Raw genomic sequence first — 22,716 nt, 5'->3', positions numbered from 1 at the left:
ACACATACACACCCATATGTGTGCACAACAGCATGTACACACCCTCTGCCTACAGTTCCCCCTCCAGACTTTCTCAGAAAAGTCCTTCTAACAAGAATCAGAACTGACTTCTCCCCCACTTAATAGCTTCCCATGGTTCCCAGTTGCTTTCACAACAAATCCCAAACTCCTTGTTTTGGCATTCAAGCCCCTTCTTCCTTCCCCACCCACCCCTGCCACTTCCGCCCTCACCTGTAGCCCCACTGGCCCCCACTGTGGCCCAGGGCACCTGCCCTTTCACACCAAGGCCCCCTAAGCACGGCCCCTGCCTGAGGCCCCCTCCCTGCTCTCCCGGCGAGCTCCTGCTCCTGGGTGACCCCTTACAACGCCTGCTTACATTGGTGGCGGTCGTGTCCCCCTTTACACAAGAGGAGATGGAGGCACAGAGAGGGTGAAAGTGGACTGAACAGGGTCAGGCAGCCAACAAGTGGAGGAGCAGGATTCCCACCCAGCAGCTGGCCCCTGCCCACAATTCACGAGAGAGCATGGTCCCTGTGTCACCCTCCCTGGGGTGGCTTCCTGAAGCCCCAAAAGGTCACACAGAGCCCCCCGGTCTGCACAGCTCCCTGGCACAGCCTGTGCATGCTCCATGGAAAGATCAGTGTCTGAGCGCTGCCCTGTTATAACTCCGAACTCCCAGAGGGCGAGTGCCCTTTCTCAGTCATGTCTGTCCCCAGGGCTGGGCATGGAGAAGTCCCTCAAGACAAGTCTTTTGAACAAACCTATGACATTATTGTCATGTGAGGGTGCTCGGGGGTCGCAGGCTCCGTCAGAAACAGTCTCTGTCCTCACAGATGAGCCTGGGGGTTGCAGAATAGAACAGCCAGCCCTGTGTTCTCACCTCCACCGCTCTTTCCTCACTGGCCTGGGGAGAGACAGGACGACCCCTTCCCAGCCACACTCACACTCTCACACACACACGCACAGACACACACGAGCACGCACTCTTCCTATAGAGCAGGAAGGGAAGCTGAGTGGAGTGAGGCCCACTAGAAAAGTGGGGGGCTGCCTGCCCTTCGTGGGTCCCCGGAGTCCTCAGACCCCAGGTCAGTGCATAGGATGCAAGGAGAGGTTGTTAGTGCAAAATCACTTCCTCTGTCAGGCCCAGGTCCTGCCCCGCAGCCCAGAGTAAAAACACCTGGCTCACCTGATAGTCTTTTAAAGGCCTCTCCTTCCAGAGTTTTTATCTCTATCTGGACTTAGGGTATGTAGGGGAAATAGAGCCCCAAACCTGCATCCATCTTTTCCTGCTGCCATAGCCCAGACCGTCCAAGACCAATCCCATGCATGTTCATAACCCTCACAGGAAGGGATCATGGCGTTTTATTTCCGTGACACAAAGGGACTTTGGAAACGTGTCCTGTGAAGGGCCGTGTCCACATGCACATGTACATGCGCACACACATGTACACATACACATAGCATATAGTATGTGAGCAGGGCTGGCCTGCAGCCTCGCTCCTTCACCAGCACCAACGTCCATCGCCAGCCCAGGAGGTGCTCACAGCAGAAGTACCCCCTCCTTCCGCTCCCCAACCCCTACCATCCAACAAGGGGACCTCCAGTGGAAGAAGCCACTTTCTGGTGGTCTGAGCTGGTTATCTCCCATCTCTGGGGTTCACTGACCCCACCTGTAAGCCGGATGATAAGTCCTGCCTCCAGGTTTGATCCAGAGGGAGTGACACAGCACACACATGAGTGCCTGCCCATTTTCTTCACAACTGGGCACTGCTGGAGCCAGTCCCTACTGCCTTGCACTAGCTCCTGCCAGGCTTTCTGCACCCAGACCCATGCCACACCCGAGCCTCCAGGGGCTCCGTGCTTCCAGCCTCTGCTGCAGCCTCAGCCTGGGCAGGTGGGGGCTGGGGGCAGGGGTGGCCCCCAGACCCGGGTCTCAGACCCCACCTAACTGCTGCCCATCATGCCCCCACCTTCCCCCAGGACGACTCAGATGGCAGCATCGAGTGTGTGAACGAGGAGAGGAGGCTCCACAAGAAAGTCTGCAACGTCAGCTATCCTTTCTTCCGGGCCAAGGCCAAGGTGGAGGCTGGGGCGCGGTTTGCGGTGGGCCCGGGGCGGGTCAGGGAGGCACAGTGGGAGCAAGAGATGTGGAAGCAAACAGAGGGGCAGACTGGGGAAGGACAGACAGGCCTGAGGGTGGTTTTTAAATTCAGGGTTTTTTTCTCCCATGAAATGACATTTGAATGACCTGATCGGCCAGCCACCCCCAGGGCTGACACCACACCCCAGGAGAGCATGGACCCTCACCTCAGGGAATCCTGCCACTCCCACCCGCCACTCGCCCACCTCCTCTTGGGCAGTTAGCCCTCTGTGCTGTATCCCAGCATGTTTTTACTTTTTTAAAAAATTTTTTTGGCCTCACCACGGGACACGCGGGATCTTAGTTCCCTGACCAGGGATTGAACCCACGGCCCCTGCATTGGCAGTGTGGAGCCTCAACTGCTGAACCACCAGGGACGTCCCCCTAACGTGTTTTGAAAATTTCCAGCCTCTGTCTCCCCAGCTGTGCCTGGGGAGAGATGGGGAGGAAAATGAATGTTTTTTGAGCAGGTACCATGTGCTTAAAAGTACACGTGAAAAGAGTGTAGGGTTGGGAGAAGCAACTTCCTGGGAAAGTGGAGTAGACTCCAGATTGTGGGGGCATTTTCCCATCCCCTGGGCAGCAGGCAGCCACTGAAGGTTCCAGAGTAAGGGAACACCTAACTGAGGCCAAGCTGCTTGTAAAGTGAGAATCAGACTGAGGGGAGCCTGAGGCAGGGCTAGCTGGAGAGCCGAGTGTGTTCCCAGCAGCAGAGTCTGCTAGGCTGGGGGATGGGGAGGGGGATTAGGGCTCCTTACAAAAGAACTTCTCTGGTGCTATGCAGGTCAAGACTGTAGGGTTTGAGGTGAGGCAGTGACACACTCAGGAGCTCTTGGGTGAAGACCCAGGGGAGCAGCACCCAGCCCAATTTCCCCACCCCACCCGTGGCCACTCGGGGAGAAAGGTCCCTGCCACCAAGGTCTCCTTGAGAAAACCAAGAAGGGTCACACCTAGGAAGAGCACCGGGGTTCTGTGCAAAGCCCCAGTATCACCAGGTAGAAGGTAACAAAGAGGCTCACAGGGCACCATCAGGGGAACCAGGCCCTCCACCTAAGGGAAGGCTGAGGGCAGCACGGAGACCGGGGCCATCGGAGTGCCAGGAGGGCCTCTGGACAAGGAGACAGATGTGTGACTAGCCTGCTGAGTAGCCTGGGACAGCCTCCACCCTTCTCCTCCTGTTCACATGCAAGAACAGGGAGTGCACGTGGGCAGTCTTACCACTCACTTCTGGCCCCACATCCCGTGGTGCATGGTGATGGCCATCTCCCCTTCCTGCCATCAACTATCCCACCCAAAAATTCCTGCAGAAAGAGTCTAAAGTTGGACCTGCTGCCTTCTAGTGGCTGGTAGTTAAAAACAAAAAGGGAGGTGGCGAAGGGCTGGCTCCACAGCCAAGAAGCCCCATCCCAGGAGCTGTTGACCTTGGCTGTGTCCCCTCCACAGCCCCCAAGCGCTGCTCACATTACTCCAGCACTTGGTCCTCCCTCCCCCAGCCCATTCCTTGCCAGCAGGGTCCACTGAGAGGGCAGGGGCTGGGAGAGTGGGCCAGGGCTGCTGCGGGCAAGCAGTTCCCAGCCATCCCAGCTCCAGCAACTCTTTCTTTGCAGGTGGCTTTCCGTCTGGATTTCGAGTTCAGCAAATCCATCTTCTTGCACCACCTGGAGATCCAGCTCACAGCGGGCAGGTCAGGGCTGGCCCACTCCTTTTCCCTCCCCACTCGCTACTCCCAGGCCCTGTTCTGCCACTGGGAACTGTCCCTCCCCACACCGATCCCCCATCCCTCACTGCCCCAGCCTGGGAGGGCCCCAGGTGAGTCCCCAAGTGCTGGCAAGCCTGCTGCACTGCCACTGTTCTTCAGCTTGGATAGTGATAATAATACCCTTTACCTTTACATAGCAGTTACTTAAAAGCCCTATAGTTGTGAAGCACTGGGCATGTATTATCTCAGTCAGTCATTACAGCAGCCCCTTAAGACGAGCAAAGCAGGACTTATTCCCATCCCACCTCCCAGGTAAGAAAAAGCTCAGAGAGGTTGAGTGAATTTCCCAACAATACACAGCATGTAAATGGCACAATTGGAAGCTAAACACTAGATTTCCTACTCCTCCCATCCAAGCACTAACCAGGCTCAACCCTGCTTTGCTTCTGAGACGGGACAAGATGGGGTGCGTGCAGGGTGGTATGGACACCCTGCACAGATTCCCTCCTCCTTATCCAGTGCTAGACGAGATAGGATGCGTGCTGGGTGGTGTGGCCATAAACAGATTTCCTCCTCCTTATCCAGTGCTCTTTCTGCCCTGGCCCCTTCTCTCTCCTTGGCAACTTCTAGTTTTTAAGGACCTTCTCTTAACTCTTTGTGGATCTGTCTGTCTGTCTCGCAGGCTTCCCTGAGGCAGTTCGCTTTAGGTTGACACCATGAATCACCCATGTCAGTAATAAACACACAAAGACAGGAAGGGATTCTAGCTGCCTTAAAGCCTTATAAACCCTCCTGAGAACTTCTCCACACTGGAAATAAATCCAGCAGCACCAACATTCCAGCACACACACAAGTCAGCGGTCACGAAGTGCTGGTGATCCACACACCAGCGTGTGCTCAGTGTAGTTAGCCAATCTGTGCACTTTGGTGGAATGCTCACCTGCCATGAGGTGAAGATGTGTTGATATCTTGAGGCCTCCCTCTGAGAAAAGAGCCCCTGCTCACAGGCAATGAACACCCTTGCCTGCAGTGTTCTTGGCAGTGTGGCTGCTGGTGGGCGCTTGTGAGTTGGGCATGTATGTGTGTCAGCACCTCTCTGGGGTAAAGCTTCCAAAGGAAATCCAACTTCATGTGCCTAATGAGCAGAAATTGTATCTTTTTATGTCTAAAATGATCTGCCCCAGTGGTTCATGGTGTTCAGAAGTAAAGGGAAGCGTATTTGACAAAACTCTCTCTAATGCCTCCCTGGTCTTTTCAAGGCAGCACACAGCCCCTCAGCCACCCCATGGGAGCTGCCCGACCTGGACCTCAGAAAGGTCAATTCAAGAGTCAGTAATCGCTCTGCTTTGAATTAATTCCTCATGCGCCTCCCCTCCCCTGGGCAGAGCCTTGCCCCACAAGCAGCATCCCCACCCCCGGGGCCCCCAGCACAGGACTTGCCCTGCTGATAGATGAGAAGGGACACAGGCTGCTGGGACCAAGCTGGCATGGTCTTCCCAGCCTCCAGCCCAGATGTTCTGCGCCCAGAGAGAGGGCAGGGAAAGCTGAGGTCCAGGTCCCCCGCCTCCCCGGCCTTTCCCCTCCCGGGAGACACCTCCGATGGCTGCCCGGTTCCCCCTCCCCGAGCTGGCCTCTCTGGAGCCGTGGCCCTAGATTAGCTGAGAGCCTCCTTCTCAGCCCAGCTTGGATCCCCCAGCTGCCCTGAGCCAGTCGGGGTGTGGGGGCTGAGTGGAGGGAGGGCTGCCCCTTCGTGACCGCAGGCGCTGCCGGCTCTCCTTGCAGTGACAGTGATGAGGAGGAGAGCACCAAGGAAGACAACACGGCCCTTCTGCGCTTCCATCTCAAGTACGAGGCTGATGTCCTCTTCACCAGGTGGGCCGTGGCCCCGGGGCCCCTGTGCTGAGGTACTCGGAGATGCAGCCAAGTGTGTCCCTAAGAGTGCAACCCCCATGTCCATGAAGGGGAGGCGGTGTCCACTAGAGGAGGAGACACAGACTTGGTCCCCAGAGAGCTCCCCGCAGGGGGCACCCAGAAGGCTAGGGCCACAGGCAGTGTCTACCCAGGAGCAGGCTCCAAGTGGGGACCTGCTCTGCAGAGAAGTTAAAACAGTAACAGCACTTGCTAAAAAGTCCATCTGTATTTCATTACCACCTAGCACTGGCAATTCTAAACAGTATCAGTGAGAAAATGCTCCTCCCCCCAGGGCAGACTGCTCCCACCACCCCCCTCCCTCAGTCTGCCCCTGGCCCCCAGTCTGCCCCTCATCCACCTCCCAGAGCTCCCAGGTAGGCGGAGAAGTCAGGAAGTAACAACAAACAGAAAGCTCTGGCCCTCCTTCAGCCAACACTAGAGGCTGGAATGGTGCACAGTGGGCAAGTTCATGATCAAAAGAGGCCATGCGCCTGGGCAGGAGGCAAGGACAGGGATGGCAGAGAGCTGGCCCTTCTGATTCATGCCCATCCCACACACCGGCAGACATTGCTAACTGATCTCAGTGTTTATTCCTGCTGAGCCTCAGAAGCCTTCCCAGCACAGCCCTCCCAACGGACACAAGAAGAAACGTGTTTGCTGTGGTCTGGGGGAGGCGGGAGCATGCCCGCACCTTCTTCCGTTCGTTTATCCATCTGGCCAACACCGACTGAGCTCACGGTGTCCCTGTCCTCTGTCCCTGCAGGAGCAGCAGCCTGAGCCACTACGAGGTCAAGACCAACAGCTCCCTGGAGAGATACCATGGCACTGGGCCTCCCTTCCACTGTGTTTTCAAGGTTAGGCTGGAGGGCAGCCAGTAGACAGCAAGAGACAGGAGCTGAGAACCCCCATTTGGGAGGGAAGGAAACTGAAATCATTACCAGTGCCTAGATTTCAGCCTCAACCCTGCCACCCCTTCACTGTGTGACTTTAGGCAAGTCCCTCCCCCTCTCTGAGCCTCTCGGTCCTCCTCTGGAAAAGTACGGGGCTGGACTGGGAGGATGTGTCAGTGAAGATTAGGTGTATCTGCTTATAATTTTTAAAATATGAAAAAACAGTGATATATATAATGCCCTGAGGTTTATTCTCTCCCATAAAAAAATAAGTCCAGAGTTGACAACTTTACAAAGTCCTCTGGGACTAGGTCTCCTTGTGTCCATTCCACCATCCTCAACATGTGATTATCAGCCTCTCAAGTTCACCTCATAGTCCAAGGAGGCTGCAGCTCCAGTCATCACATCCTCATTTCAGGAAGAAGGAAGGGGAGAAGAGCGGGCCAGACCCCTCCCTGAGAAAGCTCTTTGGCACTGCCTCACACCTCCAATTACCTCTCATTGTCCAGAAAAATGTGATTCAGCTATACGGGAGTCTAGGAAATGTGCCTTTTTGTCTTGGTTTCAGCCACTAAGGAAGAAGGGAGAAGGAAAATTAGGAGATATTTAAGAGTCTCTGCCCCATGATCTCCCCAGCCCTGAATTGTTGGGCAAGAGTTGGGAGCAGGCAGACAGCTAGAAACACACAGATGCCTCGATGGCTCGTTCAAGAGAGGTTTAGTAATCTGCCCAAGACCACACAGCTCATCTGTGGCAGCAGCCCTGGGTTATGTGTTCAGCCTTTCTGATTCCAAAACCCTGCTTGTAATCACTGCGGCTCTGACACCGAATGAGACGATGAGATGGTCGGATGGCATCACCAACTCAATGGACATGAGTTTGAGTAAACGCCGGGAATTGGTGATGGACAGGGAGGCCTGGCATGCTGCAGTCCATGGGGTCGCAAAGAGTCAGACATGACTGAGTGACTGAACTGAACTGACACTGAATGAGTTGCAGCTAGAATGTGCACTAATGCACACTATTTACATCCTGCATCAGGATGTAATCATTACATCCGTTAATGATTCTCTCTCATAATAAAGGAGTTGCTGTCACCATCTCCACCCAGACCTCTGTCCAGGGCAGCACCCAGCACCATAGCCAAACGAGGGTGAAAAGGAAGTAACCCTTGCTCTCAGCCTCATGGCCCCCGGTGGCCGTCCTCAGCCTCCAGGAGCCCGTCCCTTTCAGCTTTCATGCGGTTTCCTTCCTGCAGCCCCCAGCCAAGGTCTGGAAGAGCTTTAGAGCATCTACAGTAAAAGGGCCAGGGAGCTTGAAGGAACTTGTTTCTCAGGCCTGGCTGGGGTTGGGGGCCTCACCCCCATGGACCTTGTTCCCTATCACCCAACCGCTGCTGGGTGTACTGACACCTCCCCCTCTCTGGCCACAGATCCAAAACTTGGGTTTGTTTCCCATCCACGGGGTGATGATGAAGATCACTGTTCCCATAGCCACCAGGGGCGGCAACCGGCTACTGCTGCTGAGGGACTTCCTCACTGACCAGGTACCTGTGCCCCGGGGGGCCGGTGTGGGGAGGGGACAAACAGACCCCTAGGTGTGCCCTCAAGTCCCCAGACCTCAGCTCCTTCTCCCGGGCCCAGGGCCGGCTGGGCCTTCCCTGGGCAGAGGAGGAGAGAGGACTGTTCGGGCTGCTGAGTCTGCCAGGGCTGGTGGTGAGGCTGGTTGCCTGTTTCCTCGTGCAGGTGAACACGTCCTGTAACATCTGGGGGAACAGCACGGAATACCGGCGTGCCCCAACGGAGGAGGACTTGAGTCGGGCCCCACAGCTGGTGAGCGTCCCCGCACCAGGAGCCCCGGGATGAGGTGTCTGAGCTCCTCCTCCAGTAGTTTGTCCACAGGAGTTTGTCCAGCCTCTCTATGTCCCAGCTTCAAACCAAGAGGAAACAGCAAAGATACTTCGTATCCTTAGTGGGCTCACATCTCATGGGAGACACCTGGTTGAGTGTAAAGAAGCCAGGGATCGAGGCTGGGAGACGTGTTGAGTGAGGGCCAGAGGAGCAGGCAACCTTGAATAAGAGGAGCAAGGGGCTTCCCTGGTGGTCCAGTGGCTATGACTCTGCATTCTGAATGCCAGGGGCCCAGATTCGACCCCTGGTCAGGGAACTAGATCACACGCGCCACAGCTGAAAAGGTCCTCCATGCTGCAACACCCTGTGTGCCGTAACTAAGACCCAGTGCAACCAAATAAACTTAAAAAAAAAAAAGTGGAACAGAGATCACGGACTTGCCCCTGTGCCTAAAAGGGCTAGTAGGATATGGACAAGCAGAGGGAGGAGAAAGGAGCCAAGATGGAACAGCATAACAGAGGCCAGACCCCACGGGGCTTGTATTGGAAACACTGACCGTATCAGCTGGGGCCTTCCTGTCCCCAGAGATAGAAGGCTGTGCTCAGTAGCTCAGTCGTATCTGACTCTTTGCAACCCCATGAACTGTAGCCCTCCAGGCTACTAGAGAGGGTTGTCATTTCCTTCTCCAAGGGATCTTCCTGACCCAGGGATCAAACACTCGACTCTTGCATCTTGTGCATTGGCAGGCAGATTCTTTACCTTTAACACCATCTGGGAAGGCTGAAACGGAAGGCAGCCCAATTTCAATTCCCAAGGTCCTCCCAGGACACCTGCTAGTGTCCAGGTTTCTGTTCCCGGGGCTACCTCTGCCCCCCGCACTGATTTCTGAGCATGCTTTCATGATTCCTTACCCAAATAAAAATCTTCGCTGTTTTCATTTGATTTCCCCAAACAAAGCATCTTTGGAGTGTAGTACACTGTACTGAAGACAAGCTTGGGTGGGGTGAGGTGGCTGCAAGAGAGCCACACAAATGAGTTTAATCTAATAAATCCTAATTATTTGATGATTTGTTTGGGTTTTCTATTAGGATAGTGTCATCTGCAAGTAATAATAGTTTTAGTTTTACCATTCAATCCTTTTAAATTGTTTTTCTTATTGCTCTGGCTATGAGCTCCAAGGCAATGCGAAACAGAAATGATGACCATCTTGTCTTGATTCTGCTTTTAAAGGAATTATTTTTAGTTTTTCATTGTGAAATGTAATACTTGATGTAGGATTTTTTTTTTTTAATAAGCTCCCTTATTCAGATTCAGGAAGTTCCCTGGTAGTTTTTTATCACAAACAGAAGTTGGATTTCATAAAATGCTTTTCCTGCATCTGTTAAAGTAATGTATCACTTTCTCTTTAATGTGTTTGTAGGGGGATGACATTTATAGGCCCTCTAATGTTGACCTAAAATTCTGTTCCTGGAATACATGCAATAATGCACAATTTCAAATGGAGTGTTGGATATATTAATACTATCCTTACCTTGTCCTCCAGCCAGCCCCGGCAGCCCTGGTCCCTGTGTCCTCCACCCCTCACCTCCTTCCTTGTCCTCTGTCACCCTTCCCCAGGAGCAAAACCCTACTTGGTCAAGCTGGGCAGCTGAGCCATCTCTCTGGTGGCCAAGCCTCTGCTCACCCAGAGACCTTCCTCTTTCAGAATCACAGCAACTCTGATGTAGTCTCCATCAACTGCAATGTGAGGCTGGCTCCCAACCAGGAAATCAATTTCCATCTGCTGGGGAACCTGTGGTTGAGGTCCTTAAAAGCAGTAAGTAGAGCTACAGGGCCAGGCTGGAGAAGATGGGTACTAGGGAGTCTCTCCAGGGGAGGGGCCAGCTCCTGACAAGGCATCTGATTACACAGCTCAAGTATAAGCTGATGAGAATCACGGTCCACGCCGCCTTGCAGAGGCAGTTCCACAGCCCGTTCATCTTTCGCGAGGAGGATCCCAGCCGCCAGGTGAGCACTCGGAACCCTGCAGACCTGGGCTCGTGCCAGGCCAGCCTGGGGAAGGGTCATCCCTTCCCTTAAAGTTTCCCTACTCCCCCTGCAGGAGAGAGATGGACAGGCCTGCTGGCAGTTGGTGCAACATCAGAGGAGAGGGGAAATCGAGACAAACAGCCACTGGGACAAAAGTGGGGAAGAGGGGACCAGAAATAGGCATTCATCACCCTGTACCTGGGGGGTGGGGGGCACTGAGCTCTATACCTCCACAGCTCCCCAGAGGCGGAGGAAGGAGGGACACCTGCATGTTTTACATTAGAGGAAGCAGAAGCGCTGCCCAGGCTGCTGCCTCCTGCCTCGGAGCAGCAAGGCTGGGTCTTGGCAAACTGGTAGCCTAGAATGGCCAGCCAATCCTCCCCTCCTCATCCATCCACACCTCAGATCTAATAAATGAAGGCTGTTGCAAACTGAAATTGTGAAAACCAAGGGATGGGAGCAGTCTCTGTATTGGGACTCTTTTTTAATTGAGTAAAGCCAGATTGTTATAGATCAGACTGGCTTGAATCAGGGTCCAGGAAAGGAGCGAAGATCCAGGCGATGCTCCTGGGAAAATGAGAAATTGGGTCTTGAAATGAAGGTGGGTGCTCTGGAAGGAGCTGGGCATCTCGGGCGTGGGACGCTGCTGCCCTCCACTGGCCACATTCCTGAACTGTGGTCTGGGCTCCAGGTGAGCCTCCAATCCCAGATGCCCAGTGAATCCCCAGCCCCATCCCAGGAGATGCTGGAGAGTAAAATACGCCAGGTCAGGAAGCCAGACCTTAACAAGTCACCAAGGTCAATCCCAAACAGCATGAGGGTGTGCCAGGCAGAGAGGGAGCAGGGGCAGAAGCCCAGGAACAGCACTCAGGGCAGACACCCCAGGAGCAGTTTTACTTGCTCATTCTCCAGCGCTTTGTCAGGTGTTCCTCCTGTGACTCAGCCCCCACCACAGATAAATGAGTCAGACAAAGCATCGAGGACAGCGAAGTGTGGGTGCAGTCTGAGGGTGAGCCCAGGTCAGAGCAAGGCATGTTCAGGGAAGGCTTTCTGGAGACAGTCCACTTGATCTGAATCTTGGGAGACATGCGGGAATTTCCCAGTCAATCAAGTGAGAAGAAATGTAATACAGACACCACACACATAGTGACCCCACTCTCCACACCAGTTCATTTGTCATTTACTAGTTTGTGATTTCTCCTTCCACTCCCACCCCTCACCCCCTGAGACCCCTCTTATACTATCTGGATGCCTCACTTCTCTTAAAAACCCAGTCACCCCAAACTTAAGCCCCTGGTGGCTTAGCTCTGTGCAAGGTGCCAGTGTGGGAAGGCAGAGCCAGGTGCCAGCCTTCAAGGATGGAAAAAGCTAGAAGGGACCTGCTGTTGGTGGAGCCCTGACTATGTGCCAGGCACCATGACAGACACTTGCCGTGTTCCCTGCTCACCCCTCATGGCTCTGTGAAGGACGTCCCCATGGCCACTTTCCAGATATGGAAACGGAGGCTGTATAAGGTAGAGCAGAAGGGGAGCAGGCTTTCCTATTGAACAGTCAGTGGCCAAGCCAGGCTCTGCTGCCATGCTGTCAAGGGGTGCATTCATTCAGGCTTTCAGTGAGGTGACTGACCTCCTGCTCTGGGCAGGCCCTGTTCCACACACCAAGGACACAGCACCAAGCAAAACAGATAACCCCTGCTTTCCCTGAAGCTGACCCTCTGGACTGGGGTGGAGGAAGAGGCAGTGAACATAAGTACGATGTCAGTGGTGATAAGCTCTGCCCAGAAAAATGCAGATGCATAACAGTGGAGGGGAGGAGGTGCTGTTTTATACAGTAAGCCTGGGGGAAGCCGCTCCCATAAAGGGACAGAGACTAGGAGGAACTCAGTGGGGTCTTGTGGCAGAGCCCTGCCAGCAGAAGGAACCGAGATCGAAGTCCCAGCAGCAGGTGTAGTGCTGGGCATGTTGGCAGCCAGGTGGCAGGAGTTAAGAGCAAGAGAGAGCAGGAGCTGAGGCTGGAGAGATTAAAAGGGCCAGAGGGTGCAGGGCCTTGCAGGACAAGGACTCTAATTTTCACTCTGAGTGAGATGGGAAAGCTGGGGAACCCAGCAGAGCAAAGCATACATCCCCTGCCTCTGGCTGCCAGGAACAGACTGAGGAATGAGATCAGGAGTTTGTGTGAGGACCTGTTAAAGGTACCAGGTGGGCCGAGTGGACCGTCAGATGTGAGTCAGGAATGCAGTGGAAGGTCTTCCCTGCTGGCCTGGTAGTTAACCCAAGCTCCTAATGCAGGGGGTCCAGGTTTGATCCCTGATCTGGGAACTAAGATCCCATAGGCTGTGTGGTGGTGGTGGTTTAGTCGCTAAGTCGTGTCCAACTCTTGCGATCCCATGGACTATAGCCTGTGTGGCATGGCCTAAAAACAAAAACAAACAAAAATAGTTTTACAAAAAAGAAAGAGTGCAGTGGAGAGTCCAAGTAGAAGGTAGAAACATGAGTGCATCAGCTGGCATAAAGATGGTTACAGCCTTCCCCAGAACTGTGTTAGGGCTTTCACGGCCCTGGGCACATTTGCTCTCAGGGCTTTTCTCCAAAAACAGAAAGAAAAAAATTTATTATTTTATGACTCAGTCTGTATAAAGACAAATAAAATCCAGGCAAGATTATATTCATTTTTTGATTCTAACTTTAAAGGAAATTATAACATTTTGTGGGCCCCTGAAAGCAAGGTGGTCACTTAGTAGTGTCCAACTCTTTGTGACCCCATGGACTGTAGCTCGCCAGACTCCTCTGTCCATGGAATTCTCCAGGCAAGAATTCTGGAGTGGTTGCCAGTCCCTTCTCCAGGGGATCTTCCTGACCCAGAGACTGAACCTGGGTCTCCTGCATTGCAGGCAGATTCTTTACTGTCTGAGCCTTCAGAAGCACTGTGGGCCCTTGGCACTGTGCCCACTGCACCTACTTCATAAGACAGCTCTGAGGGAGAGTCACGAAGTGACTGGAGATAAAGAAGAGGTCCACGGAGAGGGAGATGGGATGAATTGGGAGACTGGAATTGACATATATATAATGTTGATACTATGTATAAAATAGATAACTAACGAGAACCTATGGTATAGCACAAGAAGCTCCACTCAATGCTCTGTGCTGACCTAAATGGGAAGGAAATCCAAAAAAGAGGGGATATACGTACACATATAGCTGATTCACTTTGCTGTAGAGCAGAAACCAACACAAGACTGTAAAGCAACTATACTCCAATAAAAATTAATTTTAAAAAGTTGTCCAAGGACAGAGCCATGGGACACACCGACCTTTAGGAAGCAGCAGCAAACAAAGCAAGAAACAGTAGCCCATGTAGAAGAAGGAGGATCCAGGCAGAGAGAAGTGGCCAAAACCAAAAGCAGAAAGTGTCTGAAAAGAGAAGATGCGATCGCCTGGTCACTTAAGTCAGGGGTCCACCGTGCTGGGGCGGGGAGCTCTGAGGCTACTCAGCAGGCTGCATGCCACCCATCCCTGCAACCTCTTCTGGGGAAGGGGACGCAGCTCTCCCACCAGCTGCCAGCTGTCTCCTGCCCTCCTGCCCTGCCCCAGGCTACCACCTGCCTGGGGCCCCAGGACAGTAGTGCTGTTGACACAACTCCACCCTTCCCCTTGCAGATCGCCTTTGAGATCTCCAAGCAAGAAGACTCGCAGATCCCCATCTGGATCATCGTGGGCAGCACCCTGGGGGGCCTCCTGCTGCTGGCCCTGCTGGTCCTGGCGCTCTGGAAGGTGAGGGCCCCGCAGGGTGGGGTGGGGCAGCACCCTAGCTGTCCCAGCCTGGGTCCCCAGCCTCTGAGCTGTGTGGCCAGTGCCCACGTGCTCCTCCGCATGGGAGCTGGGGCCTGCCCAGCCTCCTCCCCAGAACTCGCCGGCTCCTCACCACAGCAGGCAGATGGGCCACCAGAGGGCACTCAACCTATGGCTCCAGCCCGTTTGTGGGTCCCTTTCTGGGTCCCTGATGAAAGCTAGCCTTCCTCTGATCAGAAAAAAAGCAAGCACACACAACCACAGAATTTCTCCAATTTAATGTCAGGCTGTTAAGAAATCCCTTAGAAGCCTTTCTCTGTCTCTGAGCCTCAGGTTAAGAAGCCCAGGTCTCAACCTCCTCCTGTTCAAGATCAGGTGAGGGGGGGCCCAGAGAGGGGTAGTGACTTGGGCAGCATCAAACAGCATGACTACTTGCCTCTGGACGTAGGCTCCATCCGCTTGGTTCCAGCCTCTGTGTCACCAATGAAGAGGCCCCTTGTGCAGCCTGGCAGTTGGTGGAGGGTACTCAGCGTGAGCAGGGGAGGCATTCAGGGAACGCTTCTGAGGAAAGAAGCCTTAGGAGGGTGAGTGGAGGGAGGGGAGACAGGCCTCGTCCACCTGCCCATCCCTGACATTTCTCCCTTTGCCTCCCCACAGCTCGGCTTCTTTAAAAGTGCCAAGCGCAGGAGGGAGCCCGGCCTGGACCCCACCCCCAAAGTGCTGGAGTGAGGCTCCTGAGGAGGCTGTGAGTGGATGGGGGCCGGGATGCGGGCCCACGCAGTGTGCAGGCCCGGGGCCCACCGAGCTGGGGCAGAGAGGACACCAGCTCACTTTGCACTTGACCTCATCTCCTGAAAGACCGAATCTGCTCCCTCTGAAAGGAACTTGAGTCAGTTTTCAGAGGGACTGTCCTACTGGGAGCCGCAGCACCTCCAACACAGATCCCTAGGGACTTAAAGGGACCTCCCCCAAGGTACACCCCAAAGTCACCCCCAGGCTGTGCAGGGGCATTGCCACCCCCACCACTAAGGTGCTAGGAAGTCATAATCACCCCATCCTCAGAAGAAACCTGGAGAGGAGACTACAAATGCAAATGCCCTCTGCCTTCTCCAGACCTGTAGTTGCAGGGGGACCCAGGGGGACAGTGGATCTGTATCCTGTGCTGTCCCCCCATCCCTACACTGCCCACAGCTCCCGAGTCACCTCACCCCTTCCTAGCCGGAGATAGGTCCCTGGAGTGCCCCCTGAGTGAGGACCTCAGTGGTGACAGCTGCTGGCCAGGATGAAGACAGACTCTGGGAGGCAGAGACTGTGATGGACAGGCAGCTGGGACCTAGGAGAACCGAGAGGGGGTGTGGGTGGGCTCTTCCCCAACCCCCACCTGCATTCATCTGACTGACACCCACACCCCCTCCCACGGTGCTCTCAGCAGCCATGGGCCTGCCGCCCCTCCCGCTGCTTTTGTTGTTCCTGGGTGCCTGGCGGAAGCCTGTGGATGATGCAGTCCCCAGGGCTCCACGTTCTCACTTCACCTTCCCCACAGCCTGTCCTGATGCAATGGCTGCAGGCTGGGGGCAGGGATGGGGGGGCCCCTCCCTGCATCACCCCCCTCCCCACACACACAGACACACACATACACACACACAGACACACACCCTCCCTGCATCACCCCCTCCCTACACACATACACACACACACACACACAGCTTCCCATCCCTCCCTCACACACACACATAGACACACACACCCCCTTTCCTGCATCACCCCGTCCCTACACACACACACACACATACACACACACACACACCCCACCGCCATCCCCGCCTCCAATTCCTCCCTTCTGCTCACCCATCACCCATACCTGGGAGAAGGGCTGGACCAGTGCTGAGGGGTTCTCCATGAAACGCACTGGATAAAGTCAGTGCGGGGACCTCTGGAGCTTGTGCAACCTTGGTGGCAAATATCTGATCGGCCAGCCCCTGGGACAAGTGGAACCACCAATGATGGTGCCCCGAGGACAAGAGGCACGCCTGGTGCCCAGCCGAATAATTTATGCCTTGACCTGGTTTTGAGGTCGGAATGAAAGGGGATCCATCAAAGGCATCTGTCCCCTGATACACAGTACGACCTTTACTGTCGTAAATATTTTTAAGAAAATTTTAAAAATACAGTGTTTAAAAACAACAAAGAGGCTGCCATCCTTTTGTGGGCACACTCTGATGACGGGAGGTGGATGAGGGGCTCCCTGTCAGGAAGGGGCGTGTCCACCCCTTGCTCCCTACAACAGGGAGCAACCAGGGCTGCCTGGTCTGGGATGGACATCTCAGTGATGGGGTACTCCCTCCCTCCCACGCCCACTGTTCCTTCTTTAGCCAGTGTGGATGGTTGAAACCATGTATCACTGTAGCTTTTACCCCTTCGTCCCTTCTCTTTTCTCTCAGACTTCTCTAGGCTGACATTTCAGTGCCAATTTTCAGACCCTGACTTCTAGTTTCTTCACCTTTACCCACAGGCTACTGTTAAACTTAGTTATCTCCATGTTATTCTCATGCCACTGGAATCCCAAGAAACCAGTTGAACCTCAGAAATTATTTGGTCCCTTTCCCCCATAGAGGAGGACACTCAGAACCAGAGAAATTAACAGAAAGCCCCTGGTTCCACAGCAAATTCCAGACTAATTCCAGGACTGCTGTCCCTCAAGCCATACTGTCATTCTCACCCAGCCTTAAGGGTTTGATCTGAAGAAGTAGAAGGAATTGATATGCAGTCACTTTTGATTCATCATGAGAATATTTTTTTTCTCAAATGGTGAAACCAAAATCAGAAGGTAGCATTTAAAAATCATATTTCCTTTGAGTCATCACCCTCATAAGTGGAGTATGACCCCATACCCAAAAGTGTATTGTTTGATCTGGTAGCAAGTCTTCTGTAGAACACCGTCAACTGAGAATGCTTTCATATGAAACCTTTTAGAAACTGGCATTCACATTTTAAAAATCTGCCTTGTGCTGTCACACCACAGGCTAAACAATGTATCTAGGTCAGATGCAGCCCAGAAGTCACTGAATTGTCACTGAATTGCAACCTCTGGACTCAGAGGCCATCTTTATCTCTGGGATGTCACAGTCCCTCCATGCCCTCCCCTACCTGAGGCAAAGAACAACTAAAGGGTCAAAAGGTAGAAAAAGTAGGAGACTTGTCTGAGTCTTCAGGGCCTTCAGCCCTCACACTGTGTTGCTCTCATCTTCTCTGTCTTAGCAGTTCTCTCTTTCTGAAATTATTTGCTGTGGGGTATAAGTATCTTAAGGCACGACTGGCCTTAAGAGTGCTGGTGGGACAAGCAGAGAAGACATACTTTACAGGGAGCAAAGTCTCTTGCTAGAGCAGTGTTTCTCAAGCCCAACTGCACAACAGAATCACCTGAGAGCTTTAAATGCTACCTGTGCAAAGGGCCCACCCATGGGGGTCAGATTTAGTTAGCTGGGAGAGGGGCCAGGGCATCGTTTGTGTCCGAGTTCCCCCAGCGACGCCAATGTGCCTGTGAATATATAGGCTAGAAAACAAGAAACAAGGGGTTAATATGCACAAGTGACCTTCCACGCTGCGTATAGGGAACTGTGCCGTCATGGTAATGCTGTTCAAGTTTACTCGACTCCAGCCTGCAGTTTGAAAGACTTTCTCATTCCAGCAAGTCTCCAGAGTGTAATCTGCTACAGGAGATCACCAGGGTCCTCAGAGCCCAAAAAGGCCTCTTAGAGGAGTTGGGGGCACATTTGTCAATGTCTGGGGGTGAGGAGATGAATAGCAGTCTCTGAAGCATTTTTGGCATGGTGGCAAGCAGTCCAAAATGCAACTGCAAATCAACATGAAAATTCATATTATGGTTCATTTGGGGAGTTATTAGCAATGCTCTATCTGGTAGTTGAGTAATTATTTATGGTGAAACTAAGGGTTGAACTCAAGAGTGTTAGCATGAAGCATAACCAGCTTTAAAAGGGTTCAGTCTTTTAAAAGCATTATCAGCCCATCTGGCCTCGTGGTACTAAAGCAGTTCTACGGCACGCAAGTGCGCAGGCAGAAAACACGCCTGGGGCGAGGTCTGACTGCACACCAGATTACCAACTGCAGGTGGTTTTAGAATTTGCTCTTCACATTGTCAGGGCTTCTTAAATTCTAGACTCACCTCTAGTAGAAGGAAAGGACCTCCAACCAAATTCTGAACTTGAGATGTGCATGATGTCCTGGGGGGCCTCCCTGTTGATTCTGACATGGTCAGACCCCATGCAGGAGGGCAAGAAAATCCAGGTGCTCAGGGGCAGCCCTTGGGTAGCTCTGAGAGCGGCCTCAGGCCCTCATGCCTTGACCGGTGTTCTGTGGGGACATGGACCTCAAGTATGCTGTCCCTCAGTTTTGGCCAGCCAAGAGAGGAGAAATCCGGGTAAGAATGTGGCTTCTTTCTGGCATCGGATGGTATGGGCATGCAAGCTCAGAGGGCAAGGTGTGCCTCTTAAGGGTGAGTATCAATCCAGAGCTGAGCTTCTCCAAGTGGGGTCCCAGAGCCACCTACATCAGAACTACAGCCAACATTCAAACCCAGACTTCAAGATCCAATTCTTGTGAGGTCATTTAAGCACATTAAACTTATAGAACCATAAGATATGGGTCTTCTCTAGACTTCAATGTCAGTTTCTGGCATCACAGCCTTTTTTACCTGCCCTTGAGCCTATCAAAGTGGCAGTAGTCATTGGTAAAAACCCTCAAGGGGCATCCTTCCAGTAAACCAGTGGAGTTTCTGGATTTTCCTTTTGTTAAGGAAGCTGGTATTTCTTAACAAGATGGGTATCAGGTGAAGGGGGCAAGGTACTAGCATAAACACAAAAGAGAGGGAAGAGAATTAACTTTTCTGGGAAATATGGGAGAGCTTCCAGGAGACCTAAGGTCTTCAGGTCTTCAAAAGACAAGCTGCTCTCTCCACCAATGTTCAAGAGCTCTTAGCATCCATATTCTCCCAAAGTAAGACATTAGACTTTTGGCTTTAAGCCCCCAAATGCCAGGCAGCCTGTAATTGAAACAGTTGGCTTAATCATGCTTCTTTTCTGGCACAATGACTCACTGCAACCACACCTCACCCCAAACATGAAGTGGCCAGTTTCTCCACCAGATACGCCTTGGGTGATTGACTTAATACAGGCATTAGCAGTGATTGGTCCTGTCTTCACCACATTGGCCTTTGTTTTCACCTTCAACTAATGTCACATTGCCCTTTATTCTGCACTATTTCTTACCATTAAAAAAAAAAACAAAAAACCCAAGTTATCCTTATATTACTATGACTGTCAACTAGATCCCTCTGAAAGGACAATCAAGCTTAATCGACCACATTAAATCTGCAGAGTGCTTTTGTGTCACTGTCTATTCCACTAGCTTTGACATCGCGCTAAAGTAGGACAGCATGTTCCAAACAGAAACTGAGACCAAAACAGAGGAGCTTTGTTGGCATAGGGAGGGTGAGAAGCCTGGCACTTGGCCTCTGAACAGTTCAATAAGATATAGGCTAAAATGTACCTAGCAAACACACGAGGCTCAAAGTAGGGTATGAGCAGAAAAATGTTTTTAAAGAAGATGCGGGCACCATTACTTAAGGACTCATCCTTTCTCATCAGCTGTGCATGGTCTTTGCTTCTATCTCCCCAGTACTATACTAAAAATGATGGTAAAGTTTTCTGAAACGTTTTCAGAAGGTGGCCCAAGGCAGAGTTCAACAGTAACACCGTAAACTTTTAAAATTAAAATTTGTTGTCAGATGAAAAAAATTAAAATTTGAGGAAAAATAGAAAGTCAGATTTCAAATAGGGGCATCTAGCTGGACAAAAAGATTATCGCGGGCAGAGACCATAGTCCTTATTGTCCATAAGGTTCATATGGTCCATTTAAGGACCGTAGCCCTTATGTGTGGTATAGAAAGAACATCCCTATATGTCCTATAACATCCCTAATACAGTGCTGACATACAGTAGATGCTGGATAAGCCCGAATTTCTGAGAGTTTTTTTCCCATTGGTTAAGGCCAGAGCAAACCCCAGTCCTGCTCTCCGGATGAACTGAGCACACCAGATTTACCAAGCACAGGCAAATTAGAACAAATAATGTTGTCTAAGCTTGCCAAAAAGCCAAGATTTTGTGAGCCACCTGAAGTTTTTATCTCATACTGAAGTTTTCTAGATCAAGTACCTGATGAAATATATTCTTGCCAGCATTTTCTTTTATCTGGGCATCTGTTATTTTAATACAGCAGACATTACTTGAAACACAGGGGGGAAAAAAAGGAGATGCTTTAGAGTTTGTCTGATTTCTGCAGTTCAGTTGATATTGCTGCCCAGCACAGATCGGGCAGAAATCCTAAGGTGAGCTTCTCTGGTACTGGTGTCAGTCTTACAGTGAATGAACACTGGTCAGTGGGTCAAGAAGCTCCAAGCCCACCCCAGGCTCTGACACTTGGTCCTTGCGAGACCTTGGATGAACAACTCACTTCTTTGTGAGCCTGTACCCTCAACTGTAAAGTGAGAGAGTTGCCCTAAATGATTTTTCAGACCACTATAAAGGGACTCCCTAAATCAAAATGTAAAAGCAAACAGTTGCATAAAACGTGCTCTCATACCACCCTTTAATATTCTTCTGGTAATCCCAACAACTGTATTAGGTAAAAGAAAGAAATATGAGGTATGAATACTGGAAATGAGAAGGCAAAATTATCATTACCTGTAAATTATGATTAGTGTATCTGGGACATCCAAATGAAGCAACTGAAAAAAATTTTTAAAAAGGGAAACCCATTAAAAACCCTATATCAAAACATTAACATTTAGAAGTATATACAATGGAAGAAAGGCTCTTATCTACATTATAAACAAAAAAACTAACAATAATATATTTTCAAGACCTTCTAAAAATAAACGTCTAAAAAAATTTCTGGTTTTGGGACTTCCCTAGTGGTTCAGTGGTTAAGAACCCACCTTGCAACACAAGGGACACATGGGTTCAATCCCTGGTGGGTGATCTAGGATCCCATATGCCACAAAGCAACTAGGCTGGTGTGTGACAGCTAGCATTTGAGTGCCCTGACTACTGAAGCCCATGCGCTCTGGAGCACGAACACAACTAGAGAATCCATGTGCCACAGTGAAAAATCCCGCATGCCACAACAAAGATCGCTCACGCCACAACTGAGAGCTGACTCAGCCAAATTAATTTAAAAAATCTTTTCTGGTTAGAGAAAAAAAAGAGAAATGAAGAAACATCAGCCCCATGAAGATCAGTACTTAAACATTTACCAGGCACCTCAGTTTTAGGCACTACGTTAAGAATATTAATTCTCCGCTTTGCTCACTACAACTTAGGTGATATTATTGTCCCAATGTAGAGAAACTGAGGCCAGCATTGAAAAGCAACTTGCCCGAGGTCACAGAGCCCAGACAATACTCCTCAGGGTCCCACCACACTGCCAGGTCAACAGAGTAGAACACAGAAGCCAGAAACAGATCCAATTACTTTATGGGAATTTGAACTTATGATGCAAATCAGTGGAAAATAAGAGTTCTTGGCTAGCTGGATCCTTAATCAAAATTAATTCCAGGTAGATAAAAAGATTTAAACCAAAGAACAAGAGGAGGAGGAAGTGGGGAAAAAAAAAAGGACCGAAGAGAGATGTGGGAGGGAAAGGCCATAAAAGCACTAGAAGAGAACATGGGTAAAAAAAGATGTATGAACTTGAGATGGAGATAACTTTACAAGCAAGATACAAAATTCTAAAAACTACTATACTTAAAAACAAACTACAAACTGTGACATATGAGAGAAAATTTCCTTACATTTCCAAGGAATTTCTAACACATAGCAAGAAAAAGACCACAGCCCAAAAGCAAACAAATTTAAAAGGTCAGTAAATGTATGTCAACCTCATTCATCATAAAGGAACTCAAATCAAAACCATGAAATAATATTTTCCATTTCCATCATCTTAGCAAAAGCTGAATGATGAGATAACATCCGATGTCAATAAGGATGTAGGGAGATGGAAGGCAACTGGTTCACCTCTGTCAGGATTTTTAACACTCAGTCACTAAACCAGAAGTTCCAAGGCTAGAAATGAGTTTGTTCTATGAAAACAGTACACAAGGATGTTCACTGACTGAAACAGTATTTGGAATATCAATGAACTGAAAACCTAAAAATCCAACAGGAAGGCCTGGTTAAGTAAATTTTAAGTTCATCCATAGAATTAAATGCTATAAATTTGTTCTTTAAAAAAATCTATACATACCAAAATGAAAAAATGTCTAAGATATACTCAGTGAAAATGACAAGATGAAGAATAGTGTAGGAAAGTTAAAAGTCCATTTGCATTTTTAAAA

General features: G+C 51.0%; 1 protein-coding gene across 3 annotated transcripts in view; it reads left to right on the top strand.

Annotated features, from left to right (window-relative positions):
- The window catches only part of ITGA11 (integrin subunit alpha 11), a 134,500-nt gene extending 118,006 nt beyond the window's left edge, over window positions 1-16,494 (top strand). For 2 of the 3 annotated variants that reach the window (XM_081511889.1, XM_081511890.1), the window contains exons 21-30: window positions 1,981-2,079; window positions 3,748-3,824; window positions 5,622-5,711; window positions 6,514-6,604; window positions 8,073-8,186; window positions 8,386-8,472; window positions 10,196-10,306; window positions 10,402-10,497; window positions 14,175-14,288; window positions 14,964-16,494. In XM_081511889.1, the coding sequence (XP_081368015.1) occupies window positions 1,981-2,079; window positions 3,748-3,824; window positions 5,622-5,711; window positions 6,514-6,604; window positions 8,073-8,186; window positions 8,386-8,472; window positions 10,196-10,306; window positions 10,402-10,497; window positions 14,175-14,288; window positions 14,964-15,035 (951 nt within the window). In that variant the 3' untranslated portion in view covers window positions 15,036-16,494. Of the gene's footprint in view, window positions 1-1,980; window positions 2,080-3,747; window positions 3,825-5,621; window positions 5,712-6,513; window positions 6,605-8,072; window positions 8,193-8,385; window positions 8,473-10,195; window positions 10,307-10,401; window positions 10,498-14,174; window positions 14,289-14,963 lie in introns of all 3 variants that reach the window. The other variant, XM_081511891.1, reaches the window with a different exon arrangement.
- The last annotated feature ends 6,222 nt before the right edge of the window (window positions 16,495-22,716 follow it).

The sequence above is a fragment of the Giraffa tippelskirchi genome, chromosome 7 (genome assembly GCF_054371585.1).
Source record: "Giraffa tippelskirchi isolate mGirTip1 chromosome 7, T2T-mGirTip1v1.2.pri, whole genome shotgun sequence".
Taxonomy (NCBI): Eukaryota; Metazoa; Chordata; class Mammalia; order Artiodactyla; family Giraffidae; genus Giraffa; species Giraffa tippelskirchi.
Note: the sequence above shows the minus strand (reverse complement) of the source record. Positions and strands in the feature narration are given on the sequence as shown.